The sequence below is a fragment of the Oncorhynchus masou genome, chromosome 17 (assembly GCF_036934945.1).
Source record: "Oncorhynchus masou masou isolate Uvic2021 chromosome 17, UVic_Omas_1.1, whole genome shotgun sequence".
In the NCBI taxonomy this organism is placed as follows: Eukaryota; Metazoa; Chordata; class Actinopteri; order Salmoniformes; family Salmonidae; genus Oncorhynchus; species Oncorhynchus masou.
In genome coordinates this window covers 9,043,246-9,065,127 of record NC_088228.1, presented here as the reverse complement: position 1 = coordinate 9,065,127, position 21,882 = coordinate 9,043,246, and the positions used below count along the sequence as shown (strand labels likewise).

General features: G+C 45.0%; 1 protein-coding gene across 2 annotated transcripts in view; it reads left to right on the top strand.

Annotated features, from left to right (window-relative positions):
* Nucleotides 1-19,504, top strand: part of LOC135558397 (fibroblast growth factor 12) — a 57,411-nt gene extending 37,907 nt beyond the window's left edge. For both annotated transcript variants that reach the window (XM_064992174.1, XM_064992175.1), the window contains exons 3-5: nt 427-530; nt 11,994-12,192; nt 16,933-19,504. In XM_064992174.1, the coding sequence (XP_064848246.1) occupies nt 427-530; nt 11,994-12,192; nt 16,933-17,045 (416 nt within the window). In that variant the 3' untranslated portion in view covers nt 17,046-19,504. The remainder of the gene's footprint in view (nt 1-426; nt 531-11,993; nt 12,193-16,932) is intronic.
* Nucleotides 19,505-21,882: the final 2,378 nt, after the last annotated feature.

Below are 21,882 nucleotides of genomic sequence, written 5' to 3'. Positions count from 1 at the left end.
TCTCTCTCTCCCTCTCCCCCGCTCTCTCTCCCCCTCCCTCTCTCTCTCTCTCTCTCTCCCCCGTCTCTCTCTCTCCCCCCCCTCTCTCTCTCCCTCTCCCCCGCTCTCTCTCCCCCTCCCTCTCTCTCTCTCCCTCTCCCCCGCTCTCTCTCCCCCCTCCCTCTCTCTCTCTCTCTCTCCCCCCGTCTCTCTCCCCCTCTCTCTCTCCCCTCTCCCCGCTCTCTCTCCCCCTCCCTCTCTCTCTCTCTCCCCCCCGTCTCTCCCCCCCTCTCTCTCTCCCTCTCCCCCGCTCTCTCTCCCCCTCCCTCTCTCTCTCTCCCCCGTCTCTCTCCCCCCCTCTCTCTCCCTCCCCCCCGCTCTCTCTCCCCCTCCCTCTCTCTCTCTCTCTCCCCCCCGTCTCTCTCTCTCCCCCCCTCTCTCTCTCAGCCCTGTTTAATCTTATTCCTGTGGGTCTGAGGGTGGTGGCCATCCAAGGGGTGAAGGCCGGCCTCTACATCGGCATGAACGGAGAGGGTTTCCTCTACAGCTCAGTAAGACCCACCGCCTCTCACAGACGTGTTCCCCTTCATTGTGACATCACTACATTCATTCTGCATTGATACATATTCCAATTTCGGTATTTTTTGTGTGGAGCTGTATAAAACACTTGTTTTGTTATTGTGCACTAATTGTTCATTTGTTCATGGTTTCTTTCTAGTACTGTGATTTGTTAATGTACTTCATGGTAAAACGGGTTTATATTTTGAACTAAGTTTAGGATGATAATATGTTACTGTGGGGCTCAATCACAGGGTTGGGAATGGGATTGGTGTGTGTGTGTTTGGGAGGGGGGGTTGGTGTGTGTGTGTGTGTGTTTGGGAGGGGGGGGGGTGGTGTGTGTGTGTGTGTATTTGGGAGGGGGCTGGGCTGTGTGTGTGTGTCTGGGAGGGGGTTGGTGTGTGTGGTTGAGAGGGAGGGGGTTGGGGTATGTGTATGTGTGTTTGGGAGGGGGTTGGGGTGTGTGTGTGTGTGTGTTTGGGAGGGGGGTTGGTGTGTGTGTGTGTGCGTGTGGTTGAGAGGGAGGGGGGTTGGGGTATGTGTATGTGTATGTGTGTTTGGGAGGGGGGTTGGTGTGTGTGGTTGAGAGGGAGGGGGGTTGGGGTATGTGTATGTGTGTTTGGGAGGGGGGTTGGGGTGTGTGTGTGTGTGTGTGTGTGTGTTTGGGAGGGGGGTTGGTGTGTGTGTGTGTGCGTGTGGTTGAGAGGGAGGGGGGTTGGGGTATGTGTATGTGTATGTGTGTTTGGGAGGGGGGTTGGGGTGTGTGGTTGAGAGGGAGGGGGGTTGGGGTGTGTGATTTAACTGACAGCAGTAAACATTCTAATCCTATTACATTACTGTTCATTACATTACTGTTCATTACATTACATTACTGTTCATTACATTACATTACTGTTCATTACATTACATTACTGTTCATTACATTACTGTTCATTACATTACATTACTGTTCATTACATTACATTACTGTTCATTACATTACATTATAGTTCATTACATTACTGTTCATTACATTACATTACTGTTCATTACATTACTGTTCATTACATTACTGTTCATTACATTACATTACTGTTCATTACATTACATTACTGTTCATTACATTACATTACTGTTCATTACATTACATTACTGTCCATTACATTACTGTTCATTACATTACATTACTGTTCATTACATTACATTACATTACTGTTCATTACATTACATTACTGTTCATTACATTACTGTTCATTACATTACATTACTGTTCATTACATTACATTACTGTTCATTACATTACTGTTCATTACATTACATTACTGTTCATTACATTACATTACTGTTCATTACATTACTGTTCATTACATTACATTACAGTTCTTTACCGTTCATTACATTACAGTTAATCACATTACTGTTAATTAATTAAACAGTCATTTAACATTGACATTAGCTCAACGCACAGCTAATTTACAGAGTTCATGATAGTGGAACCAAATCTATTCTGCATCTCCCCTATAGTCAGTCAGCTTATAATATTCCACTTACCATCATCGTGGGAGCCAGACAGACTTTAACCCCAGTGTCAAACAGCAGTTTTAAGGCTCTGCTTCGTAGTGCTTCATCATCACTTTCATGGGCCGGAGTGCACATCTTTCCTCCTCTTCAAAGTGGACGAGGAATATTTTACTAGCCATGAACAGCTTTAACAGTAGTGGCAGAAAGACCCATTTTAATTAAACAGAGGAGAAAGCTCTCCCCGGGCATATGGAGCGGCCAATCTTTCCTGTCGTGCATCATGGGAAATTAAAATGTCAAGTCCATTTTCAAGTCCATTCGCAAATGTTGCATGCCTCTGACATGAGGTAATGATAAGTATTAGTGTAATAGCCTGCCGTTTTCTTGACATTTTGTTTTCATTATTGTGATAGGCTCATGTTTTACTGGCACAGCGTAGCCCCACTATTCATTTTGCCAGGACGCCGTACTGGACCATACCACATTACTTCCACCCCTACTCTTGCTCCGACCTCCCTAGTCGATTTGACCTCTGACTGGCTCGGACCTCCCTAGTCAACTTGACCTCTGATTGGCTCGTACCTCCCTAGTCAACTTGACCTCTGATTGGCTCAGACCTCCCTAGTCGACTTGACCTCCGACTGGCTCGGACCTCCCTAGTCAACTTGACCTCTGATTGGCTCGTACCTCCCTAGTCAACTTGACCTCTGATTGGCTCAGACCTCCCTAGTCAACTTGACCTCTGATTGGCTCGAACCTCCCTAGTCAACTTAACCTCTGATTGGCTCGTACCTCCCTAGTCAACTTGACCTCTGACTGGCTCGGACCTCCCTAGTCAACTTGACCTCTGATTGGCTCGTACCTCCCTAGTCAACTTGATCTCTGATTGGCTCGTACCTCCCTAGTCAACTTGACCTCTGATTGGCTCGTACCTCCCTAGTCAACTTGACCTCTGATTGGCTCAGACCTCCCTAGTCGACTTGACCTCTGATTGGCATTATGCATGCTGCTTATGCTGCCAGCAATGAGGCGCTTCACATGTAACAGATGGAAAGACGTTTATCACAGTAATGGAAGGAGGACAAGGAGAGAGAATGATATAATGTGGTTCCGAACAGCTTTTTACAAATAACACTACTTCTCCCTATCTCCCTCTCTCTCTCTCTCTCTCTCTCTCTCTCTATCTCTCTCTCTCTCTCTCTCTCTCCCTATCTCTCCCTCTCCTTATCTCTCTCTCACTCTTTCTCTCTCTCTCTCCCTCTCTCTCTCTCCCTCTCTCTCTCTCTCTCTTTCCCTATCTCTCCCTCTCCTTATCTCTCTCTCACTCTTTCTCTCTCTCTCTCCCTCTCTCTTTCTCGCTCTTCGTCTCTCTTCCTCTCCCTCTCTCTCTTTCTCGCTCTTTCTCTCTCTCTCTCTCCCTCTCTCTTTCTCTCTCTCTCTCTCTCTCCCTCTCTCTTTCTCTCTCTCTCCCTCTCTCTCTCTTACTCTCTCTCCATCTCCCTATCTCCCTCTCTCTTTTGCTCTTTCTCTAGCTCTCCCTCTCTCTTTCTCCCTCTCTCTCTCTCTCTATCTCTCACACTCTTTCTCTCTCTCTCGCTCTCTCACTCGTTCTCTCCTCTCTATATATATTCCTCTCTCTCTCCCCCCTCTCTCTTTGAAGCGGAGATAAAACAGCACCATCATTGCACCAGCAAGCAAACTCTCCTCCTCCCGCCTTCCCCCTCCCCCCTCTCTTTCTATTTATAACTTATTTCACTCTTGTTTTTCTTCGAGGGTCTCTTCAAGTCTTGTCATCTGAGTGGCTTTTCTAATGCTTTTCTTGTCAATGTCTCAGAGCAGATATGCATTGTTGTGGCCCCCTTGGGAAGTAATTACAGAGAGATATCCTCCTACCTCTCTAACACTCCCTCCCTTCTTCTCCCCCCCCCCCCCGCCTGCCTTTTTACCTGTTAACTGTAGCTAACTCGCTCCTAACCCTAGGGACTAGTGGGAAGAAGTTGCATTGTTGCTTTTGGTTCTTTTGTTCTGTGAACTTGGAGGAGGGCTGTGTGTGTGCGCGTGCGTGTGTGTGTGTGTGTGTGTGTGTGTGTGTGTGTGTGTGTGCAAGTCAGAGTTGTTGTGGATGAAAGTTGGAAGAAAATCTGAAAATAACATTTTCAGGACGTAACATGTTATAGGAAATGCATGACGTCGTGCACACTTTTCAGGGGGACCATTTCTTTGGCTCTTGAGCACTACTTTCAACACTACTGGCTGAAATTATACAAAACCTCTGGAGCATCACTTTTAAGTTGGTAATTGGGAACACCCCATTGAAGGAAATATTTGTAATATCACTACTTCTCATATTTAAATTTTTAAGGATGTTAACTTGTTGTGTGTAGTGTTGAGTACTGCGTAGGTTAGAAGTGTTTAGTATTGACTCTCTCAGTCAGTGCGGTGTGGATGCCAAATGACATTGTTCAGAATGTTGAGCTGGTGTTGGTTATCCTACAGTCAGTGGACTTCGAAAACAAGAAAGGTGATCAACAATGCTGATGTTGGTCCTCCCGGGTGGCGCAGTGGTTAAGGGTGTACTGCAGCGCCAGCTGTGCCACCTGAGACTCTGGGTTCGTGCCAAAGCTCTGTTGTAACCGGCCGTGACCGGGAGGTCCGTGGGGCGACGCACCATTGGCCCAGCGTCGTCCGGGTTCGGGAGGGCTTGGCCGGTAGGGATATCCTTGTCTCATTGCGCACCAGCGACTCCTTTGGCGGGCCGGGCGCAGTGCACGCTAACCAAGGTTGGTTTCTAGCCTTAACTTGCCTGGTGGTGTTTAATGTATGTTTGGAGGGTCATGAGGCGTGTTGATGCTGATATGGATTATAAGACTGTTGCCATGGGTGTAATGTTGGTGTTGAGTGTTGAGTGGTGAGAGCTGGTGTTGAGTGTTGAGAGCTGGTGTTGAGTGTTGAGAGCTGGTGTTGAGTGTTGAGAGCTGGTGTTGAATGTTGAGAGCTGGTGTTGAGAGCTGGTGTTGAATGTTGAGAGCTGGTGTTGAATGTTGAGAGCTGGTGTTGAATGTTGAGAGCTGGTGTTGAGTGTTGAGAGCTGGTGTTGAGTGTTGAGAGCTGGTGTTGAGTGTTGAGAGCTGGTGTTGAATATTGAGAGCTGGTGTTGAGTGTTGAGAGCTGGTGTTGAGTGTTGAGAGCTGGTGTTGAGAGCTGTGCTTGAATGTTGAGAGCTGGTGTTGAGAGCTGGTGTTGAGTGTTGAGTGTTGAGAGCTGGAGTTGAATGTTGAGAGCTGGGGTTGAATGTTGAGAGCTGGAGTTGAATGTTGAGAGGTGGAGTTGAATGTTGAGAGCTGGAGTTGAATGTTGAGAGCTGGAGTTGAATGTTGAGAGCTGGGGTTGAATGTTGAGAGCTGGAGTATGTGGGGGTTGAGCTCCAGTGAGGATATCTCCATTATTTATAACACTCACTGTGACCTACTTCGCAGCCTAGCGGTAACCACTTTCTCTCTGTATTTTAAACGCATCTATCTTTAACTAAGGGACAGAGCGGGCACACGTTTACACTCTGGAGCAACATACATGTACACAGGAAAGTGAAGCGTCGTACACGCATAGAGCATACAGTTTATCACTCGAGCACTGATACATACTTGTTTACAAACACAGTCACGCACACACCAGCATAAACACTCACACACACACACACGCACGCACACACATATTGTGTATACACATATGCACACCCACACACCTGATAATTCCGCCCTGCATCTGTCCTCTGTCCTGTTGTACCTGGCCTTGTAAATGGTGTCTAAAATGTTCCCGTTGTTTCTCTCCCAAACCCACTGACTTATTGCCTCTTAACCATCAACGGAAGAACTAAGAGGAGGAGAGAGAGAGTGGAGGCTGTGAGGAGGAACAGAGAGGAGGAGAGAGAGAGTGGAGGCTGTTAGGAGGAACAGAGAGGAGGAGAGAGAGAGTGGAGGCTGTGAGGAGGAACAGAGAGGAGGAGAGAGAGAGTGAAGGCTGTGAGGAGGAGAGAGAGAGAGTGGAGGCTGTGAGGAGGAACAGAGAGGAGGAGAGAGAGTGGAGGCTGTGAGGAGGAACAGAGAGGAGGAGAGAGAGAGTGGAGGCTGTGAGGAGGAACAGAGAGGAGGAGAGAAAGAGTGGAGGCTGTTAGGAGGAACAGAGAGGAGGAGAGAGAGAGTGGAGGCTGTGAGGAGGAACAGAGAGGAGGAGAGAGAGAGTGGAGGCTGCGGGGAGGAACAGAATGGAGGCTGTGAGGAGGACAGAGAGAGTGGAGGCTGTGGGGAGGAACAGAGAGGAGGAGAGAGAGAGTGGAGGCTGTGGGGAGGAACAGAGAGGAGGAGAGAGAGAGTGGAGGCTGTGAGGAGGAACAGAGAGGAGGAGAGAGATAGTGGAGGCTGTGGGGAGGAACAGAATGGAGGCTGTGAGGAGGACAGAGAGAGTGGAGGCTGTGAGGAGGACAAAGAGAGTGGAGGCTGTGAGGAGGACAAAGAGAGTGGAGGCTGTGAGGAGGACAAAGAGAGTGGAGGCTGTGAGGAGGACAAAGAGAGTGGAGGCTGTGAGGAGGACAAAGAGAGTGGAGGCTGTGAGGAGGACAAAGAGAGTGGAGGCTGTGAGGAGGACAAAGAGAGTGGAGGCTGTGAGGAGGACAAAGAGAGTGGAGGCTGTGGGAAGGAAGTGAATGAGGGGAGGAGAGGAGAAGAGGCGAAGGGGTGACTCCAGTTTTAATTTTTGGGAGACGGGGCCACTATACCGCAAATGAGAACAGAAATGTGTTATTTCCAAGAGAGTTCTGTGCAGCGTCTCTGTTTTTACCGACCAAATACTGATGTGTGTTGGTTGAATGGAGATGATCACTGTCAAGGGCACTGCAGTCTAATGAAGTGTTGAGACTGTGTTGCGGCTACTAATGAGATGTAGCCTGGTGGTCTTCTGTTAGAGAGAGAACACTGGGACAGAATGATTCATTTCATTCTCTCTCAAAGGGAGCCCCATAAAAAAAACATTGTTCTTGCTCTAAATTGTGTGTGTGTGTGTGTGTGTGTGCGTGTGCGTGTGCGTGAGTGTGCGTGAGTGTGAGTGTGAGTGTGTGTGTGTGCGTGTGCGTGTGTGTGTTTGTGTGAGTGTGCGTGTGCGTGTGCGTGTGTGTGTGAGTGTGAGTGTGTGTGTGTTTGTGTGAGTGTGCGTGTGCGTGTGTGTGTTTGTGTGAGTGTGAGTGTGCGTGTGTGTGTGCGTGTGTTTGTGTGAATGTGTGTGTGTGTGTGTGTGTGTGTGTGTGAGTGTGAGTGTGTGTGTGTGTGTGTGTGTGCGTGTGCGTGTGCGTGAGTGTGAGTGTGAGTGTGTGTGTGTGTGTGTGTTTGTGTGAGTGTGCGTTTGTGTGAGTGTGCGTGTGCGTGTGCGTGTGCGTGTGTGTTTGTGTGAGTGTGAGTGTGAGTGTGTGTGTGTGTGTGTGTGTGTGTGTGTGTGGTCAATAACTGTGTAATGTATGTCCTTTCTGTGCGTGGGTTCTGTTTCCTTTCCACACTCCCATTGGTACCGAGGGAGCTGTCTAGACTGGAGTGGTGCAACGCCGAGCTGGAATAACCTGTCAGACAGATCCTTAGTAAAGGGGATTCAGAACAACCCCCATCACAAATCTACTTTCAGATCCAGATTCAATTGAAGGGCCTTTAACATTCAGACTCGGATGTGGTTTCAATTGCTGTATGTTTTCAACGGGGGGAGGGGGGGTTCCAAAGTTGGAAGAAAGGTATGGGCTAACTAAGGAAACATGATTTTCTATTGGTGAGTGAACTGGATTCACTCTCAGTCTGTTTACACTGAACTGAATTCACTCTCAGTCTGTTTACACTGAACTGAATTCACTCTCAATCTGTTTACACTGAACTGAATTCACTCTTAGGCTGGGATTCAATGTGTTTGTGCGTTGTAGCACGTTTGATATTTAAAGGTAATTTCTGATTGAGCCAACATATGCACTATTTTACTGTGAATTTAAAAGGCACATTGCCAAAAACACACAATTGAAATGAACCCCAGCTTTAGTCTGTTTAAACTGAACTGTATTCACTCTCAGTCTCTACAAACAACTCCACTGTACATTCTCTTCCCCTACTGTGTGCTTGTTCTACCATGTCACTGTGTGCTTGGTCTACCATGTCACTGTGTGCTTGTTCTACCATGTCACTGTGTGCTTGGTCTACCATGTCACAGTGTGCTTGGTCTACCATGTCACTGTGTGCTTGGTCTACCATGTCACTGTGTGCTTGGTCTACCATGTCACTGTGTGCTTGGTCTACCATGTCACTGTGTACTTGGTCTACCATGTCACTGTGTGCTTGGTCTACCATGTCACTGTGTACTGGTCTACCATGTTACTGTGTACTTGGTCTACCATGTCACTGTGTACTTGGTCTACCATGTCACTGTGTGCTTGGTCTACCATGTCACTGTGTGCTTGGTCTACCATGTTACTGTGTGCTTGGTCTACCATGTCACTGTGTACTTGGTCTACCATGTCACTGTGTACTGGTCTACCATGTCACTGTGTGTTTGGTCTACCATGTTACTGTGTACTTGGTCTACCATGTCACTGTGTGCTTGGTCTACCATGTTACTGTGTACTTGGTCTACCATGTCACTGTGTGCTTGGTCTACCATGTTACTGTGTACTTGGTCTACCATGTCACTGTGTACTTGGTCTACCATGTCACTGTGTACTGGTCTACCATGTCACTGTGTGTTTGGTCTACCATGTTACTGTGTACTTGGTCTACCATGTCACTGTGTGCTTGGTCTACCATGTTACTGTGTACTTGGTCTACCATGTCACTGTGTACTTGGTCTACCATGTCACTGTGTGCTTGGTCTACCATGTCACTGTGTGCTTGGTCTACCATGTCACTGTGTGCGTGGTCTACCATGTCACTGTGTCCTTGGTCTACCATGTTACTGTGTACTTGGTCTACCATGTCACTGTGTACTTGGTCTACCATGTCACTGTGTGCTTGGTCTACCATGTCACAGTGTGCTTGGTGTACCATGTCACAGTGTGCTTGGTGTACCATGTCACTGTGTGCTTGGTCTACCATGTCACTGTGTGCTTGGTCTACCATGTCACTGTGTGCTTGGTCTACCATGTTACTGTGTACTTGGTCTACCATGTCACTGTGTACTTGGTCTACCATGTCACTGTGTGCTTGGTCTACCATGTTACTGTGTACTTGGTCTACCATGTCACTGTGTGCTTGGTCTACCATGTTACTGTGTGCTTGGTCTACCATGTCACTGTGTGCTTGGTCTACCATGTCACTGTGTGCTTGGTCTACCATGTCACTGTGTACTTGGTCTACCATGTCACTGTGTACTTGGTCTACCATGTCACTGTGTGCTTGGTCTACCATGTCACTGTGTACCTGGTCTACCATGTCACTGTGTATATCTACGCATCAGTCAGACTCGTTTTTGCATATAAAGTACATTTTGAAATGTGGTCTGTATCTGTTGAATCTGCTCCTCCTGCATGCACCATGTGTTTGCTCTCTACTGTTTGTCCACTGGGCTCTGTGCTCGTCCCCCCAGCTTGTTTATCCAGCCCTAGAGACCCGTAATGCGAGTGTGAGAGAGACCTCCCGTGTGTCCAGTTTAACTAACGACTTCTTTGCTTCTCCTTCAGTATTGGGGTGGAATATAAATGAGTGTCCTTTGATCAGTTTTCTCTTCCTCCTCCTCCACCTCCACCTCCTCTTTCTCCTCCTCCACCTCCTCTTTCTCCTCCTCTTCCTTCTCCTCCACCTCCTCTTTCTCCTCCTCCACCTCCTCTTTCTCCCTCTCCACCTCCTCTTTCTCCTCCTCCACCTCCTCTTTCTCCTCCTCTTTCTCCTCCTCCACCTCCTCTTTCTCCCTCTCCACCTCCTCTTTCTCCCTCTCCACCTCCTCTTTCTCCTCTTCCATCTCTTCCTCCACCTCCACCTCCTCTTTCTCCTCCTCCACCTCCTCTTTCTCCCTCTCCACCTCCTCTTTCTCCCTCTCCACCTCCTCTTTCTCCTCCTCCACCTCCACCTCCTCTTTCTCCCCCTCCACCTCCTCTTTCTCCTCCTCCACCTCCTCTTTCTCCTCCTCCACCTCCTCTTTCTCCTCCTCTTCCTCCTCCTCCACCTCCTCTTTCTCCTCCTCCACCTCCTCTTTCTCCCTCTCCACCTCCTCTTTCTCCTCTTCCACCTCTTCCTCCTCCCCCTCCACCTCTTCCACCTCCTCCTCCACCTCCACCTTCTCAGTGATTTAGTAGCAGCTTCTCTTCAGTCCTGGCAGAGGAGCCAACAGTTAGCACAGCAGAAGAACTGTGTGTGTGTGTGTGTTGATACGAATGTGTGTTCTTATCTATTTTTTATACCAGTGTTTCTACCCACAAACTTGTGCGTGATGTATGCTCATATCCTAACAGTCTCACACCTACATCACCCTCCCGTTCACTAGCCATTCAACCACACTCAAGACAGCAAACACTGTAACAGCTCTGTCATTCCAACAGCAAAGCCACCCACGCACCGTATACCTTCCCCTCGAAGCTACAGGCGTAACAGACATTAACAGAGCGATGTCCTTGGTGTGGCCTGGTTTGGAGGGGATTCAGGAACATGTCAGTGTGGTTGGCAAATGAAGAAGGTGTGAGGGGGTGTGGGAGCAAGGTGTGAGGGGGCCTTGGCAGAGATGGGGGAGGAACGCTGGCTGAGTCGCCCGTTGTGGGACAGGAGGGATGTGACACCACGACCTCCACACATAGAGAGTTGTCTGCCCTTTGACAACGTGTCATAAGGTCGAGATCGAACCGGCCTCTCCAACTCCCCACCGCGGCCCGTCCACATTCATATCCTCGCCGACCGGCTTACATGCCCTGCACGTACCCAGAGTCCTTCACACTGGTACTGTGTGTCGAACACAGCTGGGCATTATAAACGAGCACTCACAGCAAGTGTGTGGGATAGAGGCGGCCCGTACAGTCTCGCCCGCGCGCGCGCGCACACACACACACACACACACACACACACACACACACACACACACACACACACACACACACACACACATGAATGTTCACATACCTGTACTGTATACCAATTCACATATTGAGGATTCATATTCAGGCTTGAATACACTAACATGCATATCTCTCAATCACACACACTCTCACACACACTTACGCACACACACACACACACACACACACACACACACACACACACACACACACACACACACACACACACACACACACACACACACACACACACACACACACACACACACACACACACACAGGTTTGCCTGTGGAACAACTCCAGCAGTGAGCAGTATTAGGCTGTCAGTCAAAGGGACAACCTTAAAAGGGCACAGAACCCTGGAGGAGACAGTGATGAATGAAATATCACCACACACACACACACACACACACACACACACACACACACACTGCCAAATCACTTAAGGTCGCCCAGCAATTCCAAACAAACTTCTTCACCTGGACCACACATAGTCTGATACACAACAAAATGTAGTCAACACACATTACACACAAAATCATCCTCAAAACAATATAATCCACAACAATTCAGTAGGCTCATATCTCCTTCACCAGTTGACCTGTGTCTATTTGTCTGTAGTATGTCCTGTGGTTTACCATCACCACCGTCTCGTAACCATCTCTTTGCCGCAATAACAACCCTCACTTGCCTCGTCATGTTCAGTGGGGAGAAAATAGTTTGAAACGTGAGAGTGAAATCTGACCTTGTCCAATAAGCACACAGATTTCAATTTTCTGTTACAAAATGTTTTGCGTCGGTGTACCCTACTGACCATGATCCGACTTCCTGAACTTTGACCCGGACTTCATGAACATTACTGTAACAACAAACTCCCTTTGTTGTTTGGCACCAAAACAGGAAATGTTCACGCCGGAGTGCAAGTTTAAGGAGTCGGTGTTTGAGAATTACTACGTGATCTACTCGTCCACTGTGTACCGGCAGCAGGAGTCCGGTCGGGCCTGGTTCCTGGGCCTCACCAAGGAAGGCCAGGTCATGAAGGGGAACAGGGTCAAGAAGACCAAGCCCTCATCACACTTTGTCCCCAGGCCCATTGAAGGTAAGGCATCTGAATGTATCTGCCGTCTCATCTGTGTATTGTCTTTTGCAGGTTTTGATCCGCCTGGAGTAAGTTGGTTGAAGCCCAAAATGGTGAAATCAAGGGGGAGGGGGGGCCTCATTTATAAAAGGTGCTCACGCACAGATTTGATCGTACATTTGTGCGTACGATGAAATTCATGGTAACGTTTGGGATTTATACATCTTGAACTTCACATTGGGAAAATGTCATGATTTTACTTGGGGTTTTGCATGACATGTCATGATTTTACTTGGGATTTTGCATGACATGATTTATAAATGAAACATGCGACCATGTGTTATACACAACATTAACAGTCTATACACATTTTCCAAATTGCATTTCTTCAACTCTGGCGCAAAAAAAATAAAAAATATTCCTCATGCTAAAATAAAGTATTAAAAAGTTTTATGAACAAGGCCCCTGAGAGATAATGTTGGACGTATGTTGTCAAATACTTTCAAATAATTTATCTGCTTTTGATTCACTTCACTTGGTACAATTGGAACCAATGGAATACTACGCCCAAAAGTGGTTAACGCTTTATAATTATGTCAAGTTAATAAATCATTTATATGTCATTTAGAAATGGTCTGCCCACCATTTTATGAATCATTATACCTACATTTTTAAATGACAATAAGCAAGTTATTCACACATTTGTTAACAACTTTTAAAGGTCCAATGTATAATTAAAAATGTCTGTTACCTTACTGTGATTGGTCAAAAATAGAGAGAAAAAATAGCAAATAGCTATTTCTCAAGTAAGAATTTCAGCTATGACTGTCTGGGAGGGGTTTGAGTGGGGAGGGGAAAACTGAAAATGAACTGTTTTTGTCAGAGAGGTTTGGAACTCTCTTATTTGTCTATTAACTCATTTACTGTGATGTCATTAACACCATGGATGTCATCAAAACTCTTGCCAAAACAGCTGTTACACTGAAAGTGTAGAAATATATATACAAAGCACAGGAAATCACATTTTTGACTGCACTGGGCCTTTAAATGATTTAATGCTGGTTTATAAGATAATGTACAAGGTGTTTAATATAGATACTTATCTATATTAGACCATATCATCTACCTAGTCTAAAGCAAGCACAATACTTTATAAACTGTTTATAAAGGACCTGAGTAATTACTCTTAAAACCCTGGATATGCCATTAGTAGACATTCCAGCAGTACCTTATACTCCACCAAGGTCTCAAAATGACCCGAAATCAGGGGTTGGAACCGGAAAATAACATAATTATTCAAGGAACAGAACCAGAACCGAGAAGGAAAGTGATCTTTACTGTTCCAGAACAGAACCGTATTTTAAAAGCATGGGAACCGGTTAATAACGTTATTTTACGTTCCTGGCGTTTACTTCCAGTCCCACAAAAAACGCAACAAAGCGTCCATGCAAAGCCCTCACGGAGTACGGTTACATGCACACAATAATGCAATTATTCTAAATAGTAAGATTAATATAATAATTTGATTTAAAACGTTTACATGCTTTGCAAGAAAAACTATTTACCCAATCCTATTTACATGGACACATCTGAGATCAGGCTATGTGATGGGACTTTGATAAATGCAGAAAATCGCCAACCAAAATAAACGTTCTACCACAGCGGCCATGTTATTTTTGGGAACCATATTTGATTCTGAATTCGGACATATGAAGTTTGTCCGTGAAAAATACTTCTAAGACACATTAACAAACATCAGTTGTTTCCAAACTCACTTCACTCGCGCTAAAGAGGGAGAGTCGCTCAGCTGGTGCTTACTTTGAGTTTGATCTCACGCTGATTAAGATAAGCAGAGTAAGGTATTTGCATGACTATTGCATATCTGCCTACTGCCATAATCAGTTTAATATCGAATTATACCACAAAGCATTGTTGAATAGTTGTTTTTGATTGTCTAGAAGGGCATTTTAGAATGGACATTAAATCCAGATAACAGGACAGTTGGAAAAGATATTGGGACACCTTGCAGTCATGACGCAATATGCGCTGACATTACAGACGTGATTCAGAAATTAGGGAGAGAGATGTTTATTTGAGAACAATGGATTCACTTTTTCAATGCTAGTTAAGGATACTATAGTAATCACGTTTCACATTGGATTTATTATTAACTACAAAAAGCTAAGACGTGTTTTTATTTTAATTATGGTTCCTCTCTGCACACATAAGCTTGTTAGCTAGATCTGGTCGAGCTCTTGAAAACACTAGGCGGCATTATGTGAAATGTAATGGAACTGAGTCATGGTCAATGGCTAGTTCTCGTCCAACGATAGTTAAACCAACTCTCCGACAATATGGGGATGAGGTAGTTGGATGGGCTATTTACAGATGGGCTATGTAATGTAATGGAACTGAGAGTCATGATCAGGGGCTAGCTCTGGTCCAACGATAGGTAGCTCTGATCCAACGATAGGTAAACCAACTCTCTGAAGTTCAAAGACATTGAAAGTTCCTCCATAGAAGCCACTCCTCCGTAGGTATAATACTGTGGGCCTAATTCAGATATTGCACATCATAAGAACAAGATACCTAGCGCTTCATGCCCAGCTATCTCCTTACCCGCAAAATGTCAGTCCTACTCCACACCTTACACTACACTTGTCTGTCTAATGCATATACAGTTGAAGTCAGAAGTTTACATACACCTTAGCCAACTACATTTAAACTCAGTTTTTCACAATTCCTGACGTTTAATCCTACTAAAAATTCCCTGTCTTAGGTCAGTTAGGATCACCACTTTATTTTAAGAATGTGAAATGTCAGAATAATAGTAGAGAGAATGATTTATTTCAGCTTTTATTTCTTTCATCATATTCCCAGTGGGTCAGAACTTTACATACACTCAATTAGTATTAGGTAGCATTGCCTTTAAATTGTTTAACTTGGGTCAAACATTTCGGGTAGCCTTCCACAAATTTCCCACAATAAGTTGGGTGAATTTTGGCCCATTCCTCCTGACAGAGTTGGTGTAACTGAGTCAGGTTTGTAGGCCTCCTTGCTCGCACACGCTTTTTCAGTTCTGCCCACAAATTGTCTATAGGATTGAGGTCAGGGCTTTTGTGATGGCCACTCCAATACCTTGACTTTGTTGTCCTTAAGCCATTTTGTCACAATGTTAAAAGTATGCTTGAGTTCTTTGTCCATTTGGAAGACCCATTTGCGACCAAGCTTTAACTTCCTGACAGATGTCTTGAGATGTTGCTTCAATATATCCACATAATTTTCCTCACTCGTGATGCCATCTATTGTGTGAAGTGCACCAGTCCCTCCTGTAGCAAAGCACCCCCACAACATGATTCTGACACTCCTGTGCTTCACGGTTGGGATAATGTTCTTCGGCTTGCAGGCCGCCCCCCTTTTTCCTCCAAACATAACGATGGTAATTATGGCCAAACAGTTCTATTTTTGTTTCATCAGACCAGAGGACATTTCTCTAAAAAGTATGATCTTTGTCCCCATGTGCAGTTGCAAACCGTAGTGTGGCTTTTTTTATGGCGGTTTTGGAGCAGTGGCTTCTTCCTTGCTGAGCGGCCTTTCAGGTTATGTTGATATAGGACTCGTTTTACTGTGGATATAGATACTTTTGTACCCGTTTTCTCCAGCATCTTCACAAGGTCCTTTACTGTTCTGGGATTGATTTGCACTTTTCGCACCAAATTATATTAATCTCTGGTAGACAAAACGCGTCTCCTTCCTGAGCGGCATGACGGCTGCGTGGTCCCATGGTGTTTATACTTGCATACTATTGTTTGTACAGATGAACGTGGTACCTTCAGGCATTTGGAAATTGCTCCCAAGGATGAACCAGACTTGTGGAGGTCTACAACTGTTTTTCTGAGGTCTTGGCTGATTTCTTTTGATTTTCCCATGATGTCAAGCAAAGAGGCACTGAGTTTGAAGGTAGGCCTGGAAATACATCCACAGGTACACCTCCAATTGACTCAAATTATATCAATTAGCCTATCAGAAGCTTCTAAAGCCATGACATAATTTTCTGGAATTTTCCAAGCTGTTTAAAGGCACAGTCAACTTTGTGTATGTAAACTTCTGAGCCACTGGAATTATGATACAGTGAATTATAAGTGAAATAATCTGTCTGCAAACAATTGTTAGAAAAAATACTTGTGTTATACAAGTGAACAAGAACTTTTTGGAGTGGTTGAAAAACAAGTTTTAATGACTCCAACCTAAGTGTATGTAAACTTCCAGCTTCAACTGTAATAGCTTGCACGCTCCGTAGCAAGCTGCTCTATCCATTGATGAAGTAATTAAATGTTGAGGTAAATGTAAAAATATTTGTGGTTTAAGAGTTTTAAAACAGGAACAGAAAGGAGCAATGTAAATTGTTATTTATTTAGGATTTGAACCGGTTCAGAACATTCTTTTGCTGGTCAGAACAGTGGAACAGAACAAAGAAAAATATGTTTGAAACATAATATCGGTTCCAACCCCTGCTTACAACATATTGATGGAGAAAAACTAAACACCCAACACAGGGCGTTTAATTTTTAAGGAAATATATTTAATATTCTTTTTCAGAACAGGTTCCATGAGAAACTTCATCCACTCTGTGGGAGTCCCTGAGCTCGATCTGAATTTGTCTCTCTGTCTGCCCATCCATCTCCTCGTTATTCATCCTCCATGTTCCCCTCTATCCCCCCTGCTTCCTGCTTCTTCCTCTACTACATACACGTCCTGCAGTGTGTATGTACAGGGAGCCGTCGCTGCATGAGATCGAGGAGAAACAGCGCTCCAGGAAGAACTCAGGGACTCCCACCATGAACGGAGGGAAAGCTGTCAACCAGAATTCCTAGCAGCGGGGCCCCAAGGGTGGGGGGCCACTAGGGTGCCCGGTCCCCCCTCTCTTAAACAGAGGGGGGAGGGGCCACAAACTCCCCTCACCACCATGCCCTCTGAAGGGATGGACCACCACGAGGGGAAGGAGCTACACCCAAGACCACAAAAAAACTCTTGCCTGTGAAAATCTTTTAGACAAATATCAAGATAAACCCAGAGGAAAACAAAAAAACGACTACAAACATTTTCAATCAGGACTTGACCTACGGTTTATGCAAAAAAAGAAAAAAAAGCTGTGACAAGACAAAGAAATGGTGGTCTCTTCACAATACAAATATCTATCGTTTCCAATTTATGCTGTGAAAAATTTGCTTTAAACACGTTTGATTTCCCATGCGTTGATTTTATGAATGCTATGACACGCTCACAAGTTTATTGTCCATTAATACTAATATTATGTATGTGTTGACTAACTCATCATCCCAATTTTAGTATCATTGTTATTCTGTTTTTCATTTGAGACTGTAGAAGTTTGAAAAATAGTTTGTTTTTATATTGCGTGACAGTGAATGCCCCTCTTTCACTGGTGTGAGGGTAAACATGTAATGTATATGAGAGCTGTTGGGCTCGGAAGGAACAGGTATGGGGTGGGAAGGGTTTTGCTCAGGTGATTGTCCTTTCAGTGAGGAATACGTTGGGTGGATCTCAATACTCTAATTTGGAGGTTCCTCACACTCTTCGGTATTACAGGACTCGACAACTAAAAGCAATACGGAGGGGCTACTACACCAAGCCTCACAGCAGGCATCTACCATGTTATGGTGCTTTCGAGTGCTGTCGGAAATGTGGAAATACAAGTTCCCGACTCGGAAATAACCACTTGAACAATTTTCAAAGTCGGAAACACAAGTGGGAAACATGGTCCAGAGTTGTGACGTTTCATCGCTGGCCCTTCACCTTTTCAACCACTAGACGGTAGAAGAAAACCATTTACAACCTTAACCATGTGATTAACGTAGCTTAGTGGATCCGTACAGTATATAGTTAGACACATTGTCAACGTAAGCAACATTAGCTAGATTAGCCATCTAGCTAGAATCTCATTGGTTGAAGAGTTATTCCAAACTTCATTAGCACACGAGCGCACTCATGCCATAATTTACAACTTCACCAATTGGGAAATAGCGAGATTCCGAGGACCACTCGAACGCACCATTACTCTCAACAATCCCGTCCTGTCAACTCAATGGTCAGGAGGGAAAAGAAGCAAGAAAGGAAAAGCCTTGAAATAGCATCAATACTCTGGCAACGTGTTTGGAGGCAGGAGGAAAAAAGGTAGATAGAACGTCAGGTTTGTTTTTGTTGGGTGAACCAGCACTACTAACGGGATTTGTCTCTAATAAGAACTAGCTTGGCCAATCCTATGGGAGAAAATGTAATATTCTCTCCAGAAAACAGGGAAACTTGGCTAGCATCCGCCAATCAAGGATTCTTTCATGAATACTTGAAACTGGTGTATTTCACCTCAGCATGCGCTTTGACAAAGACTTTGTTCAAAGTGATTAGAGAATGCTTTTAGTCGGTACAAAGAAATCATGGACATGTCCTTAGGAAGGCACGTTGTGGCTTGTTTAAGGGCAAGACATAGACACAGTACTGTATGCATCAGAGAAGGTTGGATTGCTGGCAGGTCTTGCAGATCAGACAAGTATTTGTCCCAATACTCTTAAGAAGCTTCCTCTCCTTGTGTCTTGTTGATGGGTTGTGGCGTATTCATTTCATAGAAGTAGTCTCTTTATATCTTTATATATACAAGGTAAAGGAAAAAAAATCAAGGAAGTCTTTTAAGAGGATTTTGGACAAAGCCCCTGGGAAACCCGCTTTCATTGTTAATATTTCACCTACGATACTGTACTCAATAACAGCCTACCACAACGGGATGGAGCCCAGCCATCCAAAACCCAGGAAAACAAAACATTTGGACGCCCGAAGGTGCGTTTGCCCTGAGAGTCTGTAAATATTTCACTGTTTTGTACTTCCAGGCTGGCATCCTAATGGCTTCCATCGCAGTAGGGGCTGGCTTCCCAATGGCTTCCATCGCAGTAGGGGTTGGCATCCCAATGGCTTCCATTGCAGTAGGTTTGGTGAGCCATTAAATGAGCCATTTTCTGCATTGTGGAAACGAGACCCTGTCATTTCATAAATCAAATGTAGGAGAACGGCTGTATATACAAAGGAGATATATGAAGGTCAAACCAGTTGTTAAGGCAGGGAAGAACCCCCCCCCCCCATCACCAATATAGACAAATCACCCGTGGAGGAGCAATCCACTGATCCTATCGTTCGTCTAACTCAGGAAGTCCCACTCCAGTCCAATGAACGGAGTCCGACAACAAGGCGGGCCACCCTTGCCAAGCGCCCAATGCACAAAACCTGGCCAAAGGTGTGGTCTTGGGGCGGTTGGGTCGGGGGTGTTGGTGGCAAAGTGGGGGGTCTGGGGGGAAGGTCAGGCCAGGACATGAGTTAAGGGATGTCAGGGTGTCATGTCAGACACATCCACTTCTAACTGTGGCAGGTCATGGCAGGAAGACCAGCACAAGGTATTGCTCTGTGTCGGAGAACTGTAAAAAAAAATATTATTCACAAATGTTCCACTGGGGTCTGGAGAGAGCTGGCACAGTTCTGCAGTAGCTGCTTCACTATAAGTAGTCCACGGGCACAGATCTAGGATCAGCTTACTCTCCTTTAGTTCTAACCTTAACCATTAGGTCAGCGTTTCCCAAAATCAGTCCTCAGTGACCCCAAGGAGGGCACTTTTTTTCTTTTCTTTTTTTTGTCCCTAGCACTACACAAGTAATCATTAAGCTTTGATCATTTGAATCAGCTGTGTAGTGTTAGGGGTAATAAACAAAACGTGCACCCAGTGGGGGCCACAGGACCGAGTTTGGGAAACACTGCATGAAGTGGTGGATATATCCTACCTGTAACCATGAGGTGGTGGATATAACCTACCTGTATCCATGAGGTGGTGGATATAACCTACCTGTATCCATGAGGTGGTGGATATATCCTACCTGTATCCATGAGGTGGTGGATATATCCTACCTGTATCCATGAGGTGGTGGATATATCCTACCTGTAACCATGAGGTGGTGGATATATCCTACCTGTAACCATGAAGTGGTGGGGATGCAAAATGGACCTTAAATCAGCATGTATCATGTACCTGCAACTTCATACTACTGGGCGGGGGTGCGGGGTTGCAGCGAAGCATTGCATGAAAAATGGTTGTACTTTACAGAGAAAAGAGGGGTTGAGGATAGAGAGTGAGAGTAAAATAGGTGCAATAGAAGTGAACAAAGAGGACACTTTTGGGGACAAGAGGAAAATGCCAGAGGGACTACCCAGGGGCTCAATACTGTGTAAAGGGATATTATATTTTGGTTTGGAAATGATTTAACCGTCAATGGAAAACACGCATTTATGCATTATGAATTGTGAGATAAAAAAAATGCATTGATATTTAAATTCAGAAATGAAGTTAGTGATTGTTTAAGAATAAAAATACATTATCAAAAGCTTTCACCAATTTACTGTGCTGCCGTTTTCTTGTTGATAACCTTGTGCACTGTGTACTAAGTCCTTCCCCTGATAAGAACACCCCCCCCCAAAAAAAATACTAGATTTGGTTCTACACTCCCCACCTTGATGTTTGAGAGAGTGCCCAGTGTCAAATCATTGAAGGTGATTTATCATGTCATTCAGGCTCGAGTCCAATGTCATTTTGGGATTGCGCTCCTGCGCCCTTAATTCTACCATTGTCATGGAAACAGACTTTTCCCCCCTGCTGTCTGCAAGGAGGAGGAGGAAGAGGAGGAGGAAGGTTGGTGCTGATGGCTCCTGTACAGAGGACACTCTCCTTGATGTTCTAGTTTTCTATTTGAATTTTCTCCCTCGTTTTAGGTGAGCACCTGAAAGAAAGGCAGCACTTCAGCAAGGGATGAGTGTACACCCACAGCGAGAGAGAGAGGGAGAGGAAGATGAACCCAATTATCACTCTCATCTTTCTCGCTCCTAACAGCTCCCATACACACTCACACACCTCTCACAACAGCTACCATACACACACACACACACACACACACACACACCTCTCACAAAAAGATTGTGCTCTCACCTCACACACACACACTTCAAAGAAAGCTATTTTATCCCAAGGCTCTCCCTGATACAATCATTCTGAAGCTACGCTCATTTCTATGCAAAATTGGAGAAGCATTGCTCCAAGATGTTACTGTCTATCTATAGTGCTGAATAGAGTTGTTATTTTGAAGGTATTTCGATTGAGTCAACTCTGGTACAGGAACCAATTCAAAATGTATTTATGTGTTTAAGCAATAGTTCATTCATGTTTACAAACCTTTAAAGGTCCAGTATGTACCTTTTGTATACCAGACTAAGTACATATAGAAATGTTAGTTATAGATCTGTAATTCTCATTGAAAGCAAGCCTGATAAGTGGTAGATCCATTCTATGTGCACTATTTCTGCTTCCTCTCCTTAAGTTTAGGTTTTGTGTCTTTTTACTTTATGGGGTTTGTACACAAGCTTTAAACATCTGAAAATACAATATTTTTAGTTATTGATTTTTTTTTCTCCACAGCAGTTTAGAGTGTACAATGATTCTACACACTGCTTGTTTTGTCACATAAACTAAAATTAGGCAAACATCTGTCCCGTGCCATCTTTTGTTTCGATCCAGCTACTGTTATTACTGTAACATGCCTCAATCACACATGAATAGGAAATATAGGCATCATCTAAAAGGCTCCCGTTTATTGGGGATTGAGGCAT